Source organism: Nyctereutes procyonoides, unplaced genomic scaffold, assembly GCF_905146905.1.
Source record: "Nyctereutes procyonoides isolate TBG_1078 unplaced genomic scaffold, NYPRO_anot_genome, whole genome shotgun sequence".
NCBI classification, from domain to species: Eukaryota; Metazoa; Chordata; class Mammalia; order Carnivora; family Canidae; genus Nyctereutes; species Nyctereutes procyonoides.
This window is the reverse complement of record NW_026575155.1, coordinates 15,406,571-15,428,134: the sequence shown is the minus strand read 5'-3', so window position 1 is coordinate 15,428,134 and position 21,564 is coordinate 15,406,571. Positions and strand designations below refer to the sequence as shown.

The following is a 21,564-nucleotide window of genomic DNA, read 5'->3' as shown; positions in this document are numbered from 1 at the left end:
CTGTATGTCTGTATCGGGGTCTTCAGGGCATGCTTTGAGGATCAGAAATAGTATGTATGCTTCACCAAATAAATGGAAGGAATGGAAAGGGTAGAAAGAGACTTGGGTAGAAAGAGACTTGGGTAGACGTGGGTAGAAAGAGACTTAAGAAGACAACAAACACACACGGTGCCTGGGCCTGCTTTGGATCCTGACTTGAAAACGCACGCACATGTGTGTGTGTGTGTGTGTGTGTGTGTGTGTGTGTGTGTGTGTGATATGTTCCCCTTTCCTTTCTTGGCCATCATTTGGTGAAGGACGCACATGATCTTTGAACGTCAAAGCATGCCGTGAAGGTGGGTATCATTCTTCCCATTCTGCAGATGTTAAGGCTCAGAGGGTTTCCAAAGTCACACAGCGAGTGAGCAGCGATGAGCAGGGAGCGTACGCGTGAGCATCCAGCAGGGAGGTGATTGATGGTCAGCGAGGGAGCAGGGAGGAACTGACGGTGGGGGGTGACCGCCGTGAGATGTGGAGGCCACCGTGCGGAGCTCGGATGCAGCACACGTACAAAGCCTCCTGGAATTGTAGGAGAGTTAGTTTGGGGGCAAACACAAGGCCGGGGGGAGACCCTTGCAGAGCCCATCCCTCCTCAAGCTGGGGGTAATGTCAGCCCCACCTGCTTGGAGGCACCGTGAGCCCCCACGGGGCGGTGTCTGCACTGAGCCCGAGCGGCTGGAGTGACCATCACACCCCACTTCCCCTGAAGTCTGAACTGTGGGTCACGGAACCCAAAGCCAGCCTTCCTGGCCCCACCCCCAGCTCTGGTACTCGCGCACCCTGGGGCCGCGGGCAATTCTGTATTGCACACTCCCTGCATCTGCAACATGCGGCAGACGCCGGGCGGCTCTATAGAGTCCTTACAAAGGTGTGTGCTATGTTGTGGGCGCTGTACAGGTGTCTGCTAGGCAGGTGCCGTCCCCATTTTAGATGTGGAATCTGGGCGTCAGGATCATGCAGCTGGCCCTACAGCAGTGCCAGATGCAAACCCTGGTCTGCCCGGCCTAGGCTGCTGGGTAAGCAACCAGGGCGATGGCGGAGGAGGGAGTGGGGGGCAGGGGGTTCAGCTAGTGACCTGTGGCATGCCATGGCCTCCCAAGACCCGTCTCTTTATCAAGCATCCTCTCTCTGCTCCGGCACGCGGGAGGCCCTCAGGAAACGTCTATGAGGGGAAAGGCCTTGGGGGGCACCGTTGCTCAGCACGGCATGTTTTAACTCCAATGAGATGAAGCAAAACTTGGTGTGGGAGTCGAGAGACATGGAAGCTTTGGTTTGTGTGCAGCCAGCCGGCAGGCAGGGGACGCGGTGACGTCAACACGCACCGGGCCACCGGAGGCCAGCAGCAAGGTGCACCGGGGCTGCAGGTGAAGGGACCGCGCGATGGGCTCTCTGCACCCCTCGCCGCCTCCAGACCCATGACACCGCGAGGGGACAGCCACTACGGGAGGAGCCTTGGGGACAGGGAGTGAGGCCCAGAGGCCAGAAACCCGCAGATCTGCATGCCTCAGGCCCTGTAGCCCCCTTCCCCACCTTACGTGGCAAAGTGTCTGCAGACAGGACCAGATGAAGGATCCCGGGAGGAGATTAGCCCAGATTATGGAGGGGGGCGGGGGCTTAAATGAAGTCAAAAACTGACAAGGCGGCAGAGGGGGAGGTGACACACAAGACGACGGACGGTGTGAAGACGGGGTAAGAGTCCCGAAGACGCTGGGGCCGGGGATGTGCTGACAGCCCCCGGAGGTGGGGGAAGCAAGGACTGGCTTCCCGCTGGAGGCCGCAGGGCAGCGAGGGCCCCACAGGGCCCTGATTTCGGGGCCGGGGATGCGGAGCCCGGACTCTGGCCTCCAGAACCGCGAGACCATAAATCTGTGCTGTCTCCGTTGTGCCGATGAGTGGGAGGGGGCTGCAGCAGCCCCAGGAGCTGGTGCCCCCGGGCCCCGGCCTCTGCTCTCAGGCTGCACTCGGGACAGGAGCCCCTGCAGCTGTGGGATGCGTGGAGCGTGCCTATGACGAGTGGGAGCAAACCCCCGGAGAGCCCGGGGGTGGGGTGTGGGTTCCAGGGGGAGACCCGTCCCCTTGCCGCCCAGAAGAGCTGCTGTGGGCTCGGGCTGGAGCAGGGGCGGGCAGGAGAGGAACGGTCTGGCAAGGCGGGGCAGCTCCTGCCCGGGCTGGCGATGTCCGTGAGCAGGACACAGCTGGCAGGCCGTCTGAACACCCCTCCAGCTCGGGCTCCCGGGGCGTCTCAGGGCCCGTGTCCCTGCGCCTGCGTCCGCCAGGGGCCGAGACCCCCTCTGCACCGAACCCGTCTGTCACGGCCCATCCGTTCATGGCTTCTGTCACTCTTCTGGGTCGCTCTCTTGCTTTTCTACTTCTGGCATCTGAGGTCAGTCTCCCCGGTTATAAATAATGGATCACAGGGGACTGGAGGTGCAAAAAGCAGAGAGCCGAAAGGCTAAGAGCTGTGCGGAGATGGCGCGCCCTCCCAAGGCCTGCTTTCAGCCAGGACGTTTTGGAAGGTGTCTCTCTGCTTTCAGTTTGCTTTACTTCCTGAGTTCCCGTTCGAATAGGAGGCGGCTCTTGGGGCCCGACCCTTGCATTCCCCACACCCCCCTGCACTGGGCCCCCCCACCCGCTTGCCCGTCTAATCTGCACCCCTCCTTCCAGGGTCTCTGTCCAGCCCTGCTGTCTCAGGGTGCCAAGTGTGGGGCAGTGCGACCCACCCCAGGGTCCGGGCTCCTTCATGCTCTGGGGTGCTGGGGAGCATCACCCACGGGACACCCCCAGCATGCAGCCCTCAGCTGCGTTGGGCGGGGCTAAGGGGGTGGCAGTGGTGGCAGGGCAGGATGAAAAGACACGGGGAGACCTAGCCTGGGAGGCAGGAAAACCCTCCCCACCTGGGACCCAGAGCTCGGGCACCTGGGAGGGTGAGCATCCCGGCTCCCACCCTCTTTCCCAGCAGGGAGGACATAGGGGCGCCAGGAGTGTGCGGCGGAGGGGCTGCTGGCGCGGGAGCTGGTCCTGCCTGGGTGTCCTTGGGGTGGGTGACAGGTGGCTGCAGAGCCTTGGCCGCTGTTAGGAGCAGGGCACAAACCCTGAGAACTCCAGGCGGCCCAGGCCTTGCGGCCCTTTCAGGGGAACCTGTGAAGGCTTTGGGAGGAGGGCTGACACATCTTCCTGCTCCAGCCTCCTTCCCGGGAGGTACACGGGGGACCGCGAGCTCACCCAAGTATTCTCCAGTAATCATTCACCACCCCCGACCTTCCCGAGACCCACGCTGGGCTCTGCACTTGCTTGAAACCCGGAATCCAGAGCAGAGACAGCCCAGGACGAGAGGCAGAAGCGGGTCAAGTTCTCACGTCCTTCCGTCCACCCCCGCTTGGCTGGCCTGGGAAGCAAAGCCCAGTCCCTCCAGTTAGAGACCCCACGGGAACCACGGGGACCCTCCTCCCGTTACAAGGCCACGTTGTTTCAAGTGCATGAGGCAGGCGCATGGAAGGAGGCGTCTGCTTTTATTCAAAGTTCTTTTTCGTGACGCTCCTCAAATAAAACATAACTTCACATCACCTTTGAAATAATTGTAAACCCCCCAGAAGGACGTCGGGGCGGTGAGGGCGGTGAGGGCGGGGACACCTCATCCTGTGACAGTCGACAGTCGCGTGAGCTGGGGATGGGCGCGAGCTGAGGCCAGGGGCATGGAAATCCGAGATGTGGGGCAAAGTGGGCAGCTCAGCGGCCTCGGGGCGTGGAAGAGAAGTCTTTCCTGCCTGCCTCTGGGCCTCCTCGGTCCCCTTTTCTTTATATGGCCTTGAAATTTCATTAGAAAAACTGCACACGGCTTTGAGGCCCGAAGGGAAGCGTGTCTGAGCGTGTGTGCGAAGGGGTCTCAGGCCTCCCCCCCGCCCTTCCTCGTCCTTCAGAGGCTGCTGGCCTCCACCTGCCGGCTGAAGCCTCGGGCCTCCTGCGGGGCTGCCACACGTCGCTCCAAGGTCAGGGTTTCTGCTCAGTGCTGCTGGACTTCTGGGGGTGGCGTGTCACCGTGATGTGACCTCAGTTGGGGCCTGTGTCTCCCCAGCCATGTGAGCCAAAGACCTGCGTGCGGGCTCCCTCTTCCGTTTGATTCCTGGAGCTCGCAGTGGCTCTTTCTTCCGGAAGCCAAGCCTCGGCCCTTAGGAGGGGCAGGTGGGGGGTGGAGGCACCTCGAGGGGCCCCGTTGGTGGCCGGACCCCATCGGCTCCGGGGTCGCCTCTCAGGCTGTCTGCTCTCTCTCTCTGGAGGACGTGCAGAGGGCTCACCGCAGGGGCTGAGGCCGAATCAGAAATCCAGACCCGTGAGGCGGGGTGGGGGGCGCCGGGAGGGGCCGAGTGTCCCAGCAGGCCTGGCATCCAGCCTGTGGCCTCAGCTGCTCCTGCACTAATACCCGGGGGGACCCAGGGTCCCCTATCCCTGGAGACCCGTCACTTCTCAGTGCCTCCCCTGCAAGGGCCGCCCGTCCCGCCGGCCTCCAGACACTACCTGCACCTGCGTCCACACAGCTCCCCGGGCCTGGCACCCTTTTCCTTCACCTGTTCTGCACGGTGCCACCAGCACAGCTTCCAGAAACATCTGTGGGGGGAAATCCATCGCTCCTACACTTCCCCTATGCACTCCTTTGCTACGGGGAGCTCCTCTCTGGACCCCGGGCTCCTTGGAATACCTGGGGCCGGCTTTGCCAGTGGGGCACGGATGCCATCTCCCACCTCTGCTACTTGGGGCACAGCCTTCCAAACAACACATGCAAAATGAGTTCAGATGCGTGCTGGGACCACAGCCATGCATCCGGGCGGCTCCAGGAGGTTTGGGGGGCGGGAGGAATCTTCAGCCCTAGGGACTCCAAATGGCCAGGCCTCATTGGCCATCCCTGGGGTCACATTTTCCAGCCCTTCTGGGGTCTGTTCCGAACCCCGGATGCTCTGTGATCCGTGGCGCCAACCAAGACAAGATCGGGGGGCTTGGGGGGCTTCACTGAGAGATTTCAGGGTGTGCACGACCCTCGAACCACTGCTCACATTTCAGCTTTGCCCCGCGTGAAGTTTACAGAGCTCCACTCTGAGCAGAATCACTTTGGGGGCCGCTCCCCACGCGCTCTGGGGATGGCCCGGTGACAGCCTGGCTCGCCCGCCTCGCCCTGCAGCTTCCATCCACCGCCATCTCTCCCATCTGCTCTGGCAGATGCAAATTCAACATTATTAAAGATCTCTAGATGATAATGTCACCGCACTGCCTCTTTTTCTGTTGTTTGTAAGGCTATAAAAGTTAAAAAAACAAAACAAAACCAAAAACCAAAACCACAACAATTCTCTGAAGGCAGAAGCTGTGAGGATAAAGAGCCTGAATCACTGGGCTCCTTTAACTGTTCTGTTTACAAAATAAATCAATCCGGTGTGCAGCTGACCCCCAGAATGACCGGACGCCATCTGGACGCCCTCCCGGCCACCCTACGCCGCTCTTTGGTGGGGCTGATTGCAGGACAGGGTGGCAGCTTTTCCTTATGGCCGTGTTCTGGGCTAAACCGAGAGACGTCGTGCCAAATCCTGCCAACTCCTGCCATTCCACGGTGGGCTCTGACTTTGTTTCCCCAAAGCACCTGCGCCTCGTCTCCCCCAGGGCTGAGCAGCTGCCCCAGGCTGCACACGGTGCGGGGTTGGGGGCCGAGGGCCTGTGGGGGAGGCGAGGCCAGCAGCCCAGTGGTGGCAAAGCTGGTGGAGCACCCCCGGGGCCGCCACGGCCAGTGCCCAGCCACACACTCTGCCAGCACAGCTCCTTTCAGCAGCAGAATTACTTACTGTTAAGTGCTGTGGGCATCACAACCACCCCCTCCAGCAAAATAAATGCAGCTGAAGCCTGGAACCCTAATGCAACCGGAGAGCTGGCGTGCACTCGGGGCTGGTTGTCCTAGTTCATCTGGGCCCGCCTGCCTGAGTGCTCACCCTGCCCGCCCGGCCCCCTCACTGCAGGCCCCGCAGCTCCACCTCCGACATGGTGGGAGGGCAAACCAAAGGCATCTGTGGTCAGGAATCATGGTACCACCGAGCTGGAAGGACCTTGGGGCTGGACGGGCCCCCATGTCACCGAGCGCGCCTGGACACGGGCCCCATGCGCGCAGAGACGGGGGCCATCTGCCAACCCCGGAGCCCGAAGCCGGGGGTCTCGGTTAGACTCTCCCAACTAGACACGGAGATCTGACTGCCTTCCATCCACAACGCGAATAAATAGAACAAATAGATATAAAGGACAAGGCCTTTTCTGTGGCGCTCGGCCGCGCTTTAGCGCCTGACACACATTTACGCCTTTCATCAGAGCGACCGCATGCGGCAGATGCTCCCTTCACCCCACTTCACAGGTGGAGTCACCGAGGCATGGAAGTCACTCGCGTGCCCAGGGCTCCTGGTAGGAGCCAGGTTCAAGGCAGACGCACTCGCCCCAGAACCCGCGCTCTCGACCCCGACACACGCGGCCAGTAGACGGATGGGGGGTCACTGCATCTGGGAGGCACCCACCTTCCCCGAGCAGTTTCCTTCCCGCCTCTTACATGTCACCCCTCACGGACCACGCCACACGCAACACCGATGAACACGACCGGGGTGGGGGTGGGGCTTTCGGGAAAATGGCATTTTCCAGAAAACGCAATAATACGCCCATTGCAATAGACCTAGGCTTTGCACACTGAGGAAATGAGACCGTTGACAGTCACCAGGCGGGTTCACTGGGGGTGGAACCGATAAGCGGGACGCGGACGGGACACGTAGTCTTAGGAAGGGAAGAGAGCCGACCTGTGCCACGACGTGGACGGGCCTGGAGGACGCCGCGCTCAGGGAAACGAGCCAGGCACGGAGGGATGGTCCCGGGGGACCCGGAGCAGTGGGATCCAGGGGGAGAAGGTGGGCACCAGCGGCTCGGGGGGAGGGGGGAAGCCGGGGAGTTAGTGGGGGACGGAGCTCCAGTCCGGGAAGACGGAAAAGTTCACGACGGGTGGCGGGCACAGCCGCACAAGGACGTGAGTGTGCACCACGCCACAGAGCTGTGCACCCGGCAACGGTTAGGATGGTAGATTTTAGATCCTTAGTCTGGTATCACTTAAAAAAAGAAAATAAGTCCTGCGGGGCATGTAAAGCAAACGCGCTCGCTGAGACGTCCCGGCTCTCGCTTAACCTTCTAGACCGGGCTTTGGGGGGGGTGCCGTGAGCTTCCCTTCTGGCAAATGGTCCCACCAGGGGATCAGCTCGGGGACCCGGGGAGCGAGGTGGCGCTGTGCTGGAGGTGAGGGGGGACGGGTGGACAGGGGTGGGTGCAGTCAAGGCAAATAAACCACGTTGTCAACTACAGAGATTTTTTTGAGGTTGCAAATGTCCGGGGCCATCTCCAAAGAGCTGAGCATCATTTGTGCAGTGGGCCCCCCAGGTGACCACACAGCGAATGTGCCAGGGACAGGGCGCTTGGGGGGTAGCGCATGAGCCTCTTTTATTCCTGCAGGTGCATTTTTACGCATGCATTCTTAGAAGATTTTTTTTTGAAGATTTTATTTATTTATTCATGAGAGACACACAGAGAGAGGCAGAGACACAGGCAGAGGGAGAAGCAGGCTCCCTGCACAGAGCCTGTTGCGGGATTCGATTCCGGGACTCCAGGATCACGCCCTGGGCCGAAGGCAGGCGCCCAACCGCCGAGCCATCCGGGCGTCCCAGAAGATTTTTTTCTAATAAGGATTCAGAACGCTGGAAATGCACACGCTCAACTCAAAATGGGGAGGAAACAGCCCCATGAGCTGAGCGAGAGGCTGTGGTTCCATCTCGAGCCGTTCGAAGCAGGGCCACGAGCTTGCAAACTGCACCGGGCTTGGAGCCGGGTCCCCAGGCTGGGGCTCGTGCTTCCGGGGAGGATGGCAGGTAATGCTGGGCCGGCACGTGCCAGCCCGGTGGTCACCTCTCACCTCAGCGTCCTAGTGGCCGACGGGGAAGTTCAGATGCAGGGGGCCTCCTTCCCTGGGGTGGGGCCAGCTGGTGGGCTGCTGCTGTCTTGTCGAGGAGGATACCTGGGGGTCCCGTGCGTCTGCCGGGTACCCTCTTAATCCTTCCAGTCAAAGACCTCGGTCAGCTCCCAGTAAGCGAGGTCTGCTCGGTCATCAGCAGCCCAGGGGCAGGTGACTGGGTGTGGATGGCTCAGCCTGTGCCCTCCGCCGTGGGGAGGGCGGCGGGGGCATGCCCACCACCCAGCCTGCAGAGCCAGGACAGGGGCTCCCGTGACCAAGGCTACCTGTGCACCCAGTCCCGCCGTCTGACCGTGGGGCCGTGTCCTGGGCTCCCCGTGGCTGGCTCTGCCATCAGCTGCTCGGCCCAGTCCCTGTTTCATCTTTCATCTGCACGTCAGTTCACGTGGGCTGTCTGTCTGACGGGGACACCATGCCCTTCGTCTGCTCTTGCTTCTCCTCCCTGACGGCCGGAGCTGTGCTCTGCACGTTTCTGAGGCCAGGCGGCCCTGAGCCCAAGCTGCCGGCCCTCCCGGCTGTGTTTCCAGCAAGTTGGAGATGAAGGTGTCCTGGACAGGGGGACGCGGGGGGCCCGGGGCCTTGGCTCAGGCTCACAGTGGGCTCGTGGGGATACGAACCAGTGACAGGAGCGTCCTGGGGGAGGCGGGAGCCTGGGTCTTCATGCAGGACGTGCTCACTGAGCCTCCCCACGTGGCCGGCTCACCCTAGGCCCTTCGCTTACTGCTTAGCGCCATCTGTGGCCACCCAACGGGGCCACCACTGCTGTGCCCACTTTTCCAAGGAGAAGGTGACTGCCCTCGGTCCTCCCATCCCCCTGGCTGGATAGAATTCAGAGAGGCTGCGTTTCTAAGAGTTTCCTTTTGCACAATGCCCGTGGGGGCACCGCGGCCCGGCAGGCCCATCTACTCGTTGAGGAAGAGGCTCGACACACACGGTGTTCTTGTTCAGTCTTGCCTCCCAGCTGTGACGCAGCTGGAGACAGAGGGGTCATCGCCAGCTGGGGGGCGGGCCTGGAGGCAAAACGCGGCCCCCATCGCTGCCAGACCATCTCCAGTTCTATGCTGCAAACCAAGACGGTGTGGGACGACTCCCATCTCCCAGCTTGGAGTCTCCAAACATCCCCGCGTTGCAATTCGCTTCTGTCACCATTTCAGTGTCTGCAGAAATATCCTGAGCCATAAACACTCAACGGAAGGTACACAGACGGTGCTTGAGCTGCCAAGGGTGGCCGAGGGGAGTCCCCGTCACCCGGCGGGGGTGCGGGGCGAACTAAGAGCAGTGCCCATGCCTGGAGGACTCGTCGCCCGTCTGCCCGGCTGGTGCACACAGCCCTGCGTGAACCGAGAGCGGGCCCCTCGGCGGCCGGGGCTCTCGGCCGGGGCTCCGCTGGCCGAGCGAGGGCAGAGCAGGTGCTCACATCTTAAAGTGAAAGGAAGTGTTTGCTGGGCTTTGCCAGGTGGCAGGACAGACGTGCTTTCCAGGAGGGGGAAAGGTGCCCAGGAGCCCGGGGCCCAGAGGGCCCTGCCGTGCTGACCACACGGGACAAGGCGGGGGCGGCTCAGCTGCACCCTTCAAAGAAGAGAAGACGGGACTGCTCTGAAGGAGCGAGGCCAGCCTGCGTTTGCACCAAGGCCAGAAACAAGAGTGGAGGAGCCTGAAGCCCCTTGGGGGGCACAGGGAGGGGGGTGACTGGCCGGGCTGCGGAGGCCTCAACTCCAAGGGCAGGGAGGAGGGCCTGGCCATGAGGAAAACCGGGTCAGGGCCCTGCAGGTGCCGGGGGAGGAACCGCGCACCGCCTGGGATCCCGGAACCCCCGCACAGCGGGCCCTGGGCTGTGTGGACGCTGGTTCCCTGGGAGGTGGCGGGACAGCCGAGCGCACTGGGCCCGGGGAGGGGACAGCAGTCCGCCGCGGGGCCCACCCGCAAACGGTGAGCCAGGAACCGTCTTCTGTAGATATTTTAACAACCTTCCAAGGCTGCTCTTCCCTTTGGGTTTTTTCTCATTTGTTTCCTTGTTTCAGAGCAGAAACCACTTACCAAAGTCAAGTGGCTGTTTTTTTTTTTCCGACATGGGTCCCCGCTGCAGTGAGGCCGGGACGAGGACACAAGGGCTCCGAGTGGCCGAGGGTGGTCCGGGCTGAGTGCCATGACCAGGGCACTGTCCCTGAGGGAGCCACCAGGCCAGGGCAATGCACCAGCGGAGGTGTCCCTTCCAGAGGCGGTAGGAGCTCCGGAATGGCCATTCGGGCCCAGAGGAGGGTTCTCAGCAGCCGCAGCCCAAAGCCAGGCCCCAGGGTCGCACAGACGCCTCACTCCTCTTCATGCATAAGATCACGGAACTCACGCTTGGACCTGCTACCAGGCGGCCCCCCCTTCCCCAACGCCAAGAGCATCATCCTGGCACCCCCAGGACATCCCAGCTGAGCACACCCTCTCTCTGGATGTACCGTGGGCAAGAAAGGAACAGGTACTGTGGCCAGGGGCAGCAGACGAAAGAAAAAAGCAAACCCTTTGAGCAAAGCAGAGAAACAGCAGCTTCTAGAGAAGAGTCCTCTGGAGATGGGGTCCCCAGCTATGCAGGTCTGGGGACCCCGGCTCCCAGCTCTCGCCTCCAACAGAAGCAGAGGAGGAGGGATGTAGGGGACAGGTGCATGGAGTGACGCTGTTCCCTCGGCCATCCAGCTGTTCCTAACCTGGGTCCCCCTAAGGCTTCCCAGTCTGCAAACCACCCCCACCTGCAGGGCCCCCCCCAAGCCAGTCTTCACCAAGGGAGGGAGCCTGTTCATCAGGCCCCCCCACTGCTGGCACCACAGCCCTGCCTCACCGGCGGGGCCTGCTGTGTCCTCCCGTCCGTCCCTGGGCACCCTGCGACAGCTGTGGTTTACTCTCCGTGAGGCCATGGCCTGGTGGAACCGAGTTGCGGGCGTCACGTTCACACAGGACCCAGGCCTCGGCTCAGGGTGGCTGATTGATAGCTCGTCTGCAGAGCGGGCTAAGGGACTGGCCTCGTCAGGCCGATTCCACGACGGGTATCCCCACCTGACGCAGAGGTTGAGGACCTCACCCGGCCGCGGGGAGGGAGGCGACGCCCTGGGAGCAGCTTGCACAGCTCCCTGCCACCCTTGCCAGCCACCCCTGCCCTCCGAGCCCCCTCCGCACAGCCGCTGAGGAAGGGCCGCAGATGGAAGATCGGTCCCCCCAAGGCCACCTGGGACCCCCAGATTCCCACTGCTGGTCTCATGCTGTATCACCCCGGGCTGGTGGGGGAGCTGTGCGTCTAGAATTCTCTACATGTCAGAAAGCTCTGAACCAGCTGTCTGAGCGAGGGCTGCAGGGTTTCTTCAAGCGCCCGAGACGCCTGCAGTGTCATCACCCCAGGTGCGTCCTCAGACAAGGCAGGCGGCCTCCCCTCGGACAACTGGGGACCGGTCCCCCTCAGCTTTGCCGGGGCAGGTTGCACCGGCTGGAGTCACTGCTGTGACGGCTCTCCCCCCACGTTTGTGCCCTTTTGGCGGGGAGTGTGGGGTGCCCAAGAGCTGGGTGACTGGAGCAGTAGAGGGCAGAAATGAGGCGGGGCCACAGGACTGGGGGGTGCACAGCAGTGCAGACCCAGCGAGCAACCCCCCCAGCACGCCCTCCCTGAGGACTCACCGGTGGGGGTAGGGGTCTGTGTCCATGACCTTTTCGGGGGGGCGGGGGGAAGATCTCTGAAGGATAAAAGGGAGACAGAGCACCCCGCAATCCAGTGCTTGGGGCCTTAAGGAAAGAGCGTTTGCTGCAAACACTCTCAGCGGAGACGTCTGAGGTCCCCATGATGCCGCTGGGTGTGAGGTGAGGGGCCCAGTGTCATTTTGCAGCACAAGCATGAAAACCCCAAATGCTTCGGGTCTCAGCTCTCAGCCAGGCCCAGAAGCCCAGCGATGACCCTTCAACGGCGTCAACAGCAAAGGCAGAGGGCGCAGAGCAAGGTCAAGAGCCAGTAAGGGACGTTGGGGACACGGGAGAGGTGCAAGGGTCACAGCCCACCTGGGCCGCCCCCTCCCCTGTTGGATCAGCGAAGGCCACTTGTGGACAGAGGGACTTGTGCGCGGGGCCGCCTGTTCCCACAGGGCCCCAGCCTCTCCGCTCGCACCGTCGGGGGAGCTTCTCACGACCGTCCATCAAGCGGACACGGGAGCGGGTGGTTCACAGCTGCCCAGGGACTTGCTCCGGGCCACGGGGCGTGGTGGGGCGAGCCCTGAGCAGCAGGTGCGGCTCCTCCCAGGGCACGGCCTCCCTCCTGAATGCAGGTGCGCCCACGCGGCTGTTCTTCCCGCAGGTCACCCCAACCTCAGGTGTGTCAACTTCCGAAAACCAGCCAGCCCGCGATGCCGGCAGAGCTCGCCAGACCACGCTCACCTCCCACCCTCCGGCACCTCGCTTCCACTTTTTAGCCACTTCCAATCGAGCTTCTCGGGGAGGCCTTTGGGAAGTTCTGGGGAGCAAGCTGCCACTTCTGACCTGGTGGCAACATCTCATCTCCCCTCTTACAAAAGATAAAAAGGGCCAGTCTTTGAGAATTCTCATCTGGTGGGGTAGGGGCGTGTGTGCGGTTCGTGCGCGGGCGTGCGTATCCGTGTATGCCTGTGTGCATGTTGTGCGTGGACACGCATGTGCACATGTGTATGTGCCCGCGTGGGCATGCTTGTGCGTGCGTGTGTACACTGAAGCAGAGAAGTATTCAGCCGAGGGGCCTGTCTTCCTTTGAGGGGGCTGTTAAATCCCGGTTCAGTCACAGGGGCCTAGTCCTGGAAGCCGGGGGGCCGGGGTGCGGTCCTGCCCCCGCCACTGCCCGACTGCCCAGCACCAACGAAGTGAGAGTGTTGACAACCTGGCCTTGCGGAGGCTTCCTGTTCCCGGCTCTCTGATTCTATTAAAGCGGGTGGTGGTGGGGGAAGGGGAGTTCCACTTCCCTGGGATGGAGATGGGGATGGCGAGGGTGCGGGTGGCTTGCCGGCCAGTCCGTCAGCTGGCAGAGGCACTCCGGAGACCTCCGGAGAGACCCCCCCTCGTTCTGCCCACGCCTACTGGCTGACTGGCTGGGGGGCCCTGTCCGGGGGGGGGTTGTGGGTGGGGGGTGGTCCTTGAGAAGAGCAAGAGCAAGGTGAGAGGTGGCAGCTGCAGGGCTTCCCTGAAACGTCCAGCTGAAGTTTGGGAGTGATTCCTCACTTGGCTTCCCCCCACCCCCGGGGTTGGGGGGGCTTCAGGAGGAGCTAAAGATCCCCCCTCCAAGCCAGCTCTCTTATTGTTCCTCTCTGCCAATCAGAAGCAGGGGCCCAGGGCTCTGGACTCAGGCCAGGGGCTTAGAAAGGGAGGCTCCGGGAACAAAGGGGGTCTGCTCTGGACAGTGGAGCCGGTTAGGGCCGCTGGACACTGGGAGGGCTTCGGGTCTCTGGGGAAGGGCAGAGGGACCACAGGGTTGGTCTAGCCTGGCACCCGGCCTCTCCCTGGGCCCAGGGGCAGGGCCAGCCTCAAGGAGCCCCTCTGCTGTCAGAGCTGTCCATCTGCGGGTCCCGATGGGGGGCAGGAGCGGCCCCTGCTCCCCGCAAGCCCCGCCCCCCCGCACCTGCTCCCCACCACTGCCTGGGGTGGGGTTGGGGGGTCGCGGGTCCTGGGTCACCCTCCCGCCCCAGTCGCCACCCCTGCACCCGGACCGTGTCCCGCAGGGCAGCCCAGGGGCTCGGCCGTTCTGGGGTCCTTGGGAGGGACGGGGCGCGCTTCCTGCACCAGCCCCTGAACCTACAAACTCAGCGCGATGAGACCCAGAGGGGGGTGCACAGCAGCCCCACAGCGCCCGCCCCCAGCCCAAGTTGTCGGAGGCTGCAGCCCGGACCCCGCGACCCTGGGACCCCGGCGCTGCCCCAGGGAGGGGGTCCCCGCGGGGGAGGGGTGAGCACGGGGGAGGGGGGCTACCTTCTGAATGCGCCCATCAATGTCCAAGTAGATGGCCTTGGGCCGGTAGCTGGAGGAGCCGGATCCCATCTTGCGCCCAGCGGCGGCACTGGGACTTTTGACTGTACTTTCTCGACGCCAGCCGCCGCGGGGAGGGCGGGAGTGGGAGGGAGGAGGGGGCGGCGGCGGGAGGATGGCGGGGACCAGCCAACCAGGGCGCCGCCACCGCCACCGGTGCGGGTCGGCCGCCGCCTCGGGCCGCGTCTAGGCTCTGCTCCGCCTCCGGCCCGGCCTCCCTCCTCCTCCCTCTGCCTGCCTCCCCCCTCCTCCTTCCCTCATTTCCCTCCCGCCCCCTCCTGCCCTCCTCCTCCTTCTCCTCCTCCTCCCCCTTCCTCCCCATCCCTCCTCCCCTTCCCCATCCCTCCTCCCCTTCCCTTCTCTCCTCCCCTTCCCTTCCCTCCTCCTCTTCCCTTCCCTCCTCCCCTTTCCCTTCCCTTCCCTCCTCCCCCTTCCCTCCCTTCCCATATTAAGGCACACCCCCTCTTCTTCCGTTTGACTCCGGCTGCCTTGGGGACAGGGCCAAGCGGGAAGACTCTCTCCAGGTGACCTCTGGACAGGTGCCCATAGTGAGTGACCCCTCTGGCTGCAGTGCTGGCCACCTCCCGTGTGCCAGAAATTCCCAGAGCGACCCCCTCTGGCTGCAGCCTGGTCACCTCCCAGGTTCCAGAAATTCCCAGAGCGACTCCCTCCGGCTGCAGGTTGGTCACCTCCCCTATTCCAGAAATTCCCAGAGCGACCCCCTCTGGCTGCGTCCTGGTCACCTCCCCTATTCCAGAAATTCCCAGAGCGACCCCCTCTGGCTGCAGGCTGGGCAGCTCCCCACATGGACAGTTGCCCTTAGCGATTCCTTCGCCCCAGGTGGCTAATCAAGCACATTAGGGACCTGGGCCCTGAGCCGGGCAGGTCATTACTGTCATCCTGCCACCGCTTAGTATCAGGCAACTCCCCGAGGCTCAGCCTCTCCCTGCGTGATTGCCACCCTCCTGTAATTCGCCTAGGAAATGGGAAAAGTTGCTTCTCATTCATGCGCATCCTTCTCCTAAGTTCTCTGAACATTCTTGGGAGTGACAGCCTCTTCCAGCTGCACCCAGAGCTGAAATGGCAATTTTATTTCTGTCCTTAATGGAGCCAGAGAGAGGATTACCCAGCCACCGGCTCTTGCTCGATTCAGCGCTGCTCTGCCCACTGCCCCCCCCCCCACCTCCCTAATTGCTACGGGGAGCGTGGGAAAGGCAGGAGGGATTTCAGGCAGTTAGTGACCTGGAGATCACACTGGGGGCTTCCTCGTGGCTCCCAAGTCTCTGAGAGCTCCCAGTGGGAACCAGTCGGGGGAGGGCTGGTGAGTGCTGAACGGCTCCAAGTGCCTGTTGCTTTTGGAAGCGGGTGTCAAAGCAGCCAGAGAATGCACTTATTGTTCCATCCTATGTGGATTCCAAGCCACTGCCTTCCATCTGTTGAATGTCTGGGTTTTGCTTATTGAGAGAGCGCCTGGTGCCCACGGGCTCCTGCCTCCCTCGGGGCCTGCTCCAACTGCGTGGACCCGGCCCCCGGTCATTGCCTTTCCCTTGTCTGGCCCCTCCGGCCTCCACCCGGAACACGAGCCCTCAGAGTCCTCCCGGCCGCCTGGAGCACTGGCCAGGAGGGAGCCCTGGGGGCGGCGGGGCTCGTGCCCTTTAAGGAAGCATTCTTCCCCAGCCTTTGGACAGTCTCACAGGTGTCACTTCGTGTCCCTTGCTGGCTGTCAAAGAATGATGATGGCTTTGACCTTGCCTCCAGCCCAGTGAAGGGACCGCATCGTAGCCCGGGCACCATGAGACTTGCTTTAGAAGTGGCTAGAAGGGAGAGATCGGGGCCGTGGGAGACCTTTGAGCTGGCGGTAGCCTCGCTTGGGTGGTTAGAGTTGGCCACCCGACTCATGTTCAGGATAACGTGTCCCCAGAAAATCGGAGCGAGCGCGATTATTATAGTTCAGTTTTGTCATTGAACGGTCGGATGTTATTTGGGCTAATCCAGTGATGGACCTGTGGGCCGGTGTGCTGCCTGGCGTGGAGACCTCACCGCCCAGCAGATGGCTCATTAGCCCGATACATTTATTCCCCATGTGTCCCGGTCACCTGACCCGACCCTCTCCAGTCATCTCCTTCTGGCGCCCTGGAAGGACGGGTGTCCGAATGCCGTGTGCGGCTCTGAGGAGCGTGCACATCTCCGTCCGGCATCCCGTGGGGCACCGGGGCCTCCTGGCTGCTTGGTTCTGTAGCCAGAATAATGATCTCTCTCGTCAGCGTGTGAGGAGCTAAGATGCTGCGGGTCCCGGTTCAGAGAGACTTAGCTGTCGCCCCCGGGGAGGAGTCCTTGCCTTTGCCTCATGCCCGCGTAGGGCAGCGGTTCCAGCGCGCATCAGCTCCGCTGTGCGTCCGCGCCTCCCCTGGTGCTGGCGTTCGGGAGGGAATACACTAAAATCTCAGGCTGGAGGAGCTGGCGTTTCACTGCGAGGCACACAAGGTGGGACAAATAAATGGAGCATGTCGCGTGTTGGATCGTCATGAGTGCAAAGGAGAAAAGTCACTCGGGGAAGGAGATTCCAAATGTGGCACGTGGGGGCTTGACGTATTAAAGAGTGAGCCAGGCGCAGTGCGCAGGAGTCGGGGAGCCGGAGCCCAGGAGAAAGAACCTTCTAGCAAAGGGTGAAGAACCTTCATGCATGGGCCGGGGGGGTGGGGGGGTGCCCGATGCAGCTGGCGGGGGGAGGGGAGGGGACAGGGGGGCTGCAAAGGGGAGCGAGTGGCAGGCCCCCGTGTGGACCATGCAAGTGACCCGATGCCACTCTTCTGGATGCCAGCCTCATGGCATGTGGAGGAGGAGGCATGTGGCCTACTCGCCTGCTGGTGTTTTGACAGGATCATCCCGCTGCTGGGTGGCAGGGCTGCAGCAGGGAGAGCTGCAAAGACACTGCTGCTGTCGCTTTTGCAAACAACACTGGCAGTCGTGGACCACAGTGGTGAGAAGTGGCTGGATTCCGCACCCAGTTGGGAGGTTGCTCACATCTTTCATTTCTGCTCATCGCTTGGGTTGACGTCATTTCGACGTGTTTGCTCTCCTTCCCTTTTATATCATGTGGTCCTGCCTGAACTCCTGCTCTCTCATCCTGGACGGCTCCTGGGGTAGGTAAGGTCCGAGGAGCCAGCGCTCCCCTGTATGTCCTGAATCAGCCCAGGTGTCTCCTGGGGTCCCCGACCTGCATTCCTGACCCCGGCTTGGCCACCAGGCGTGCAGCCGGTGTAAGTTCCAAGAATCAAGACAAAACCCGAGGAAACCACCTGCCTCTGCCTGGTGGGCTAGGGGCTGGGGGCAGGACGGGGAGCCTGGGTGGAGCGGGAGGCCCAACTTGGAGTTCACATAGTCCCAGGGGGAGTCACAGGGAAGGAAGCCTCCGATTGTCTGGGACGTTCCGAGTGCGAGCTCCTGCCGAAACCTCACAGGGAAGGGGAAATGGTGAGGGAGCGCCTGGAGATGCAAAGCCACCGGGCTCCTGAGGACCAGAACCGAGTCCAGACTCTGTCTCTGGCCCCGCGTGGGCTCTGCACTTTCTTCCGGTGCCGAATGCACAGGCGCGTTCTGTATGCAGAGCTTACTCGCTAACCGCCGCAAAGACCGCACCAAGGGAGAATTTCATAGTAAGGCATCAGAGCCAAAATGAAGAGCAGAGGGACCGAGCTGAGACACGGTGGGAGGGGCTGGCCCTGGTCCAGGGGTCCCACACCGGCTCTTCATCTCCGGCTTGAGGACGCGAAGCCACGTGAGGAGGAAGAGCAGGTCTCCCCTGTCTCTGCAGGGAGGATGCAGAGATTAGCAGGGAAGTTCAGGGAAAAGTCCAGAGGACGACGTGTGTCCGGGGTGGCTTGGCCAGGCGGAGCATCCTCCCTTGCGGCCAGCAGCGCCCAGCACCTGCTCCCAGCACCTGCTTCCCAGCACCTGCTCCCCCCGGGGCATCCCCCTGCCTGTTCTTTTCCTTGGGCCTACCTGGTGTTTCTATTAATTGCTCTGGGAAGGATCCAGTGGCTGCCTCTACCAATTCTTTTTCTGAACCAGGAGTGGGGTGGGGGGCACCAAATGAATGTATGGAACAAGCCAAGTGTATTGGTGCCAACTGCATATATGGCACTGAGCAGGCTTTATGAGGGGAGATTGGGGTGTGCCGGGCTCTGGGAGCCCCGTAGGACGGGATTAAAATGAACACGCTCATTGGATCTAAGACCCTTTACACTCTGACAGTTTTATCATCCGCCTCTTGGAGGGATCAGCCTGTTTCATACATACATAAGGAACTGAACACCCCGTAAACTGCTCTAACCCCCTGGGGAAGCCGCTCGGCAGGATGCTCCAGGATCTGCCCCGAGCTTCGGGGCGAAGGGAGGAAAAGCGTGCGCAGCAAGAGCCGTGGCGATGCCCGTGTTACCGGAGTTTGATATGTACCCACGTCAGCTTGTGTCTTTTCATGGTGTTGGTAATTATAAAATTATTACTGGTGGTAAATGTTTCAAATAATGCAGTGCGAGAGGCAGGGTCCCGAACAGATCAGGACGTGGAGCCCCACCGTCTTCCGAATCCTCGGCCCGCGGCTCTCTGACTCGCACATTTTCTTTTTTCTTCTCTTGTTCCCTGCGCAGTGGGCGTTGGGATCTTCCCAGCATTTTGTGGTTCTGAGTAGTGTAGGCAGGAACCTCACGCGCGTCCTTGGGGAGCCGTGCTGTTAGTCTGTAGAACTGATCCTGGGACGTCAGGCTTCAGGGTGGAGGTGTATGCACATCTAAATTTTTGATTTTGGGGACGCCTGGGTGGGGTCGGCGTTTGAGTGTCTGCCTTCGGCTCAGGTCGTGACCCCGGGGTCCCGGGATCGAGTCCTGCATGGGTCTCCCTGCATGGAGCCTGCTTCTCCCTCTGCCTGTGTCTCTGCCTCTCTCTGTGTGTCTCTCATGAATAAATAAATAAATAAACTTTTTAAAAAATCTTTAAATTTTTGACTTTGCTGAATTGCCCTCTGGATGGTTATAGCACGGTTCTGGCCGCCATCAGCAAGCGGAGAGGTCCTTTCTACCACACTTTGAACAAAATGAGATAGCCGTGATCCTGTTTGCATTTGCCAATCGAAGAAGAAGAGAAACATCTTTTTTTTTTCCTTTTTTTAACATTTATTTGAGAGAGAGAGAGAGAGAGAGAATGCACAAGCCAAAGGGGGGGGGGAGGCAGAGGGAGAGGGAGAAAGAATCCACATCAGAGTCCTCGCCGAGCATGGAGCCTGATGTCGGGCTTGATTCCATGACCCTGAGATCATGACCTGAGCCGAACCCAAGAGTCGGACACGTAACCACCTATGCCACCAGGCACCCCAGAAACATCTTATTTTAGCTTGCATTTCTGTGTTTTCAAGTGAGATGAGACAGCTCTCCTGCTTGTGGGCCGTTTGTGCTTCTCTGGCAAATTCATATTCTTTGCCCTTGTTTTATTAAAAAATATTTTTTATTATTGATTTTTACCAGCTCTTTCTGTACCACCTATAGCAGCTCACTGACCCTCATGTATTTTCCAAATATTTCCTCCAAGTGAGTGGCTTATCTTTCAACTTTATGCATAGTGTCCTTCTGATGTGCCTTTTATGTTTTCTCATCCTCAAGCCGCTGCTCCTCTTCCGGTAGGCACTCTGGGTCTCCTGTCAGCTAAGAAAGCAAGTATCATTTGTAACACAAATTTTTTTAAAGAAAGAAAGATATGACCTACATTTCCAGAGATGGGTACTGGCTAATTAACTGTGGCACATTTGCTGAAGGGAAACATCAAACAGGAAAATTATGGTGAGTGCACGGAGGCCAAGGGAAAGGTCACGGCACCTCCAGTGACACAGAATCTGCAGAGGTGTTTACACGCTGGCTGTGCGTTCCCACACGGGATCCGTCTGTGTGGCACGAGCTGCAGGCTGGAGCTGGACGCCAGCACGGACAGGCCCAGCCCCTCCTGGGATGCCCGGGTGGCTCAGCGGTTGGGCATCTGCCTTGGGCTCAGGGCATGCCCCCGGGGTCCCGGGATCGAGTCCCGCATCGGGGTCCCTGCAAGGAGCCTGCTTCTCCCTCTGCTTGTGTCTCTGCATCTCTCTGTGTCTCTCATGAATAAATACATAAAATCTTAAAAAAAAAAAAAAAAAGAACCAGCACCTGCCGCACATAGTTCACCCAGCAGGACTGGTCCGTGAAAACCAGCACAGGGTCGAACCCCATTGGAAAGGGGATATGAAATGGGTGGTAGGGTTCCAGGCATTTTCTTCTTCAAAAAAATTAAAAAAAAAATTCTGTGATGTCATTTTTTTTGCCATAAAATTGGGAAAAGGGGAAGCAAGCAGTAAGGTGGTGTACGTTGAGCGCGGGCAAATCTGTGCCCTCCCACTTTCTTGGAAGGGGCTGGATAGGGAAGGTCGCATCTGGTTTCCAAACGTGGTGCCGGGAGCCTTTGTTTTACCCTGTGGTGTGGAGTTATGCTGCTTCCCCTGGGCCCTCGGCGGGCCTCCCTCGTCCCCTCCTTGTGTACAGTGTTGGTCTCCGTGGGAAGTTGGCCGGATCCAGGCCCCCCCCACCTTTTTTTAAGATTTTATTTATTTATTCCTGAGAGACCCAGAGAGAGAAGCAGAGTCACAGGCAGAGGGAGAAGCAGGCTCCATGCAGGGAGCCCGATGCGGGACTCGATCCCAGGACCTCAGGATCACGCCCTGAGCTGAAGGCAGATGCTCAACCACTGAGCCACCCAGGAGCCCCTGGATCCAGGCCTTTCTTCCTGCCTCTCCGTCCATTTAGTGGCCTCCTACCAGGGATCCCGGCTGCTCTCATCTTTCCGGAGTGCACATCCCCAGGAGCTTCCTGGTACACAGCCTGGCGCTGTCACTTCCCTGGATGGCCAGTTTGGGGACCTTTCTTGCCCCCAAGGGTGGCATACCTGGCATCTTTCGCCTCCATTGTCCTTCCCCGTCCACACCTCCAAGGAGACACCAGATACTCGCTGTCACGTCCCTGACTTTGCACCCCATTTCACCGAGAAGAATGTCCCTTCCTCTCTCCTCCCCTTGATCACTTCAAAGATCCTTTCAGGTGTCACCCACATGGTGCCAACTTCCCTGAATCCCTTGACCTCTGGAGCAACCTCTCCCCCGGGTTCCCTGAGCTCCAGCGCACCTCTGGGATCCCACATGTGGCCCCGGACAATTTACGAGTTCTCCCCAAGCCTCAGGTTCCTCGCTGAGCAAGTGGGGGTGACCACGCCGGCCCAAAGCATCCTGGAGATGGATCGGGGGCACGGGCTGGTCCGTGAGAGGCAGGCACGTGGGCCGTGGGCTCGTGCACTGTAACTGCCGCCGTCTCCTCCACTAAATCGTGGCCTTGGAGGGCCGACCGAGTCGTGGGGGTCTTCCTGACACAGGCTGGCCCTCCACCTGGAGCTGGGCGGACCGTCACCATCCATGACTTATGTTC

General features: G+C 60.8%; 1 protein-coding gene across 5 annotated transcripts in view; it reads right to left on the bottom strand.

The window, feature by feature from the left end:
- PDE9A (phosphodiesterase 9A) overlaps nt 1-14,147 on the bottom strand; it is an 87,356-nt gene extending 73,209 nt beyond the window's left edge. For all 5 annotated transcript variants that reach the window (XM_055313762.1, XM_055313760.1, XM_055313763.1 and 2 more), the window contains exon 1: nt 14,015-14,147. In XM_055313762.1, the coding sequence (XP_055169737.1) occupies nt 14,015-14,083 (69 nt within the window). In that variant the 5' untranslated portion in view covers nt 14,084-14,147. The remainder of the gene's footprint in view (nt 1-14,014) is intronic.
- Nucleotides 14,148-21,564: the final 7,417 nt, after the last annotated feature.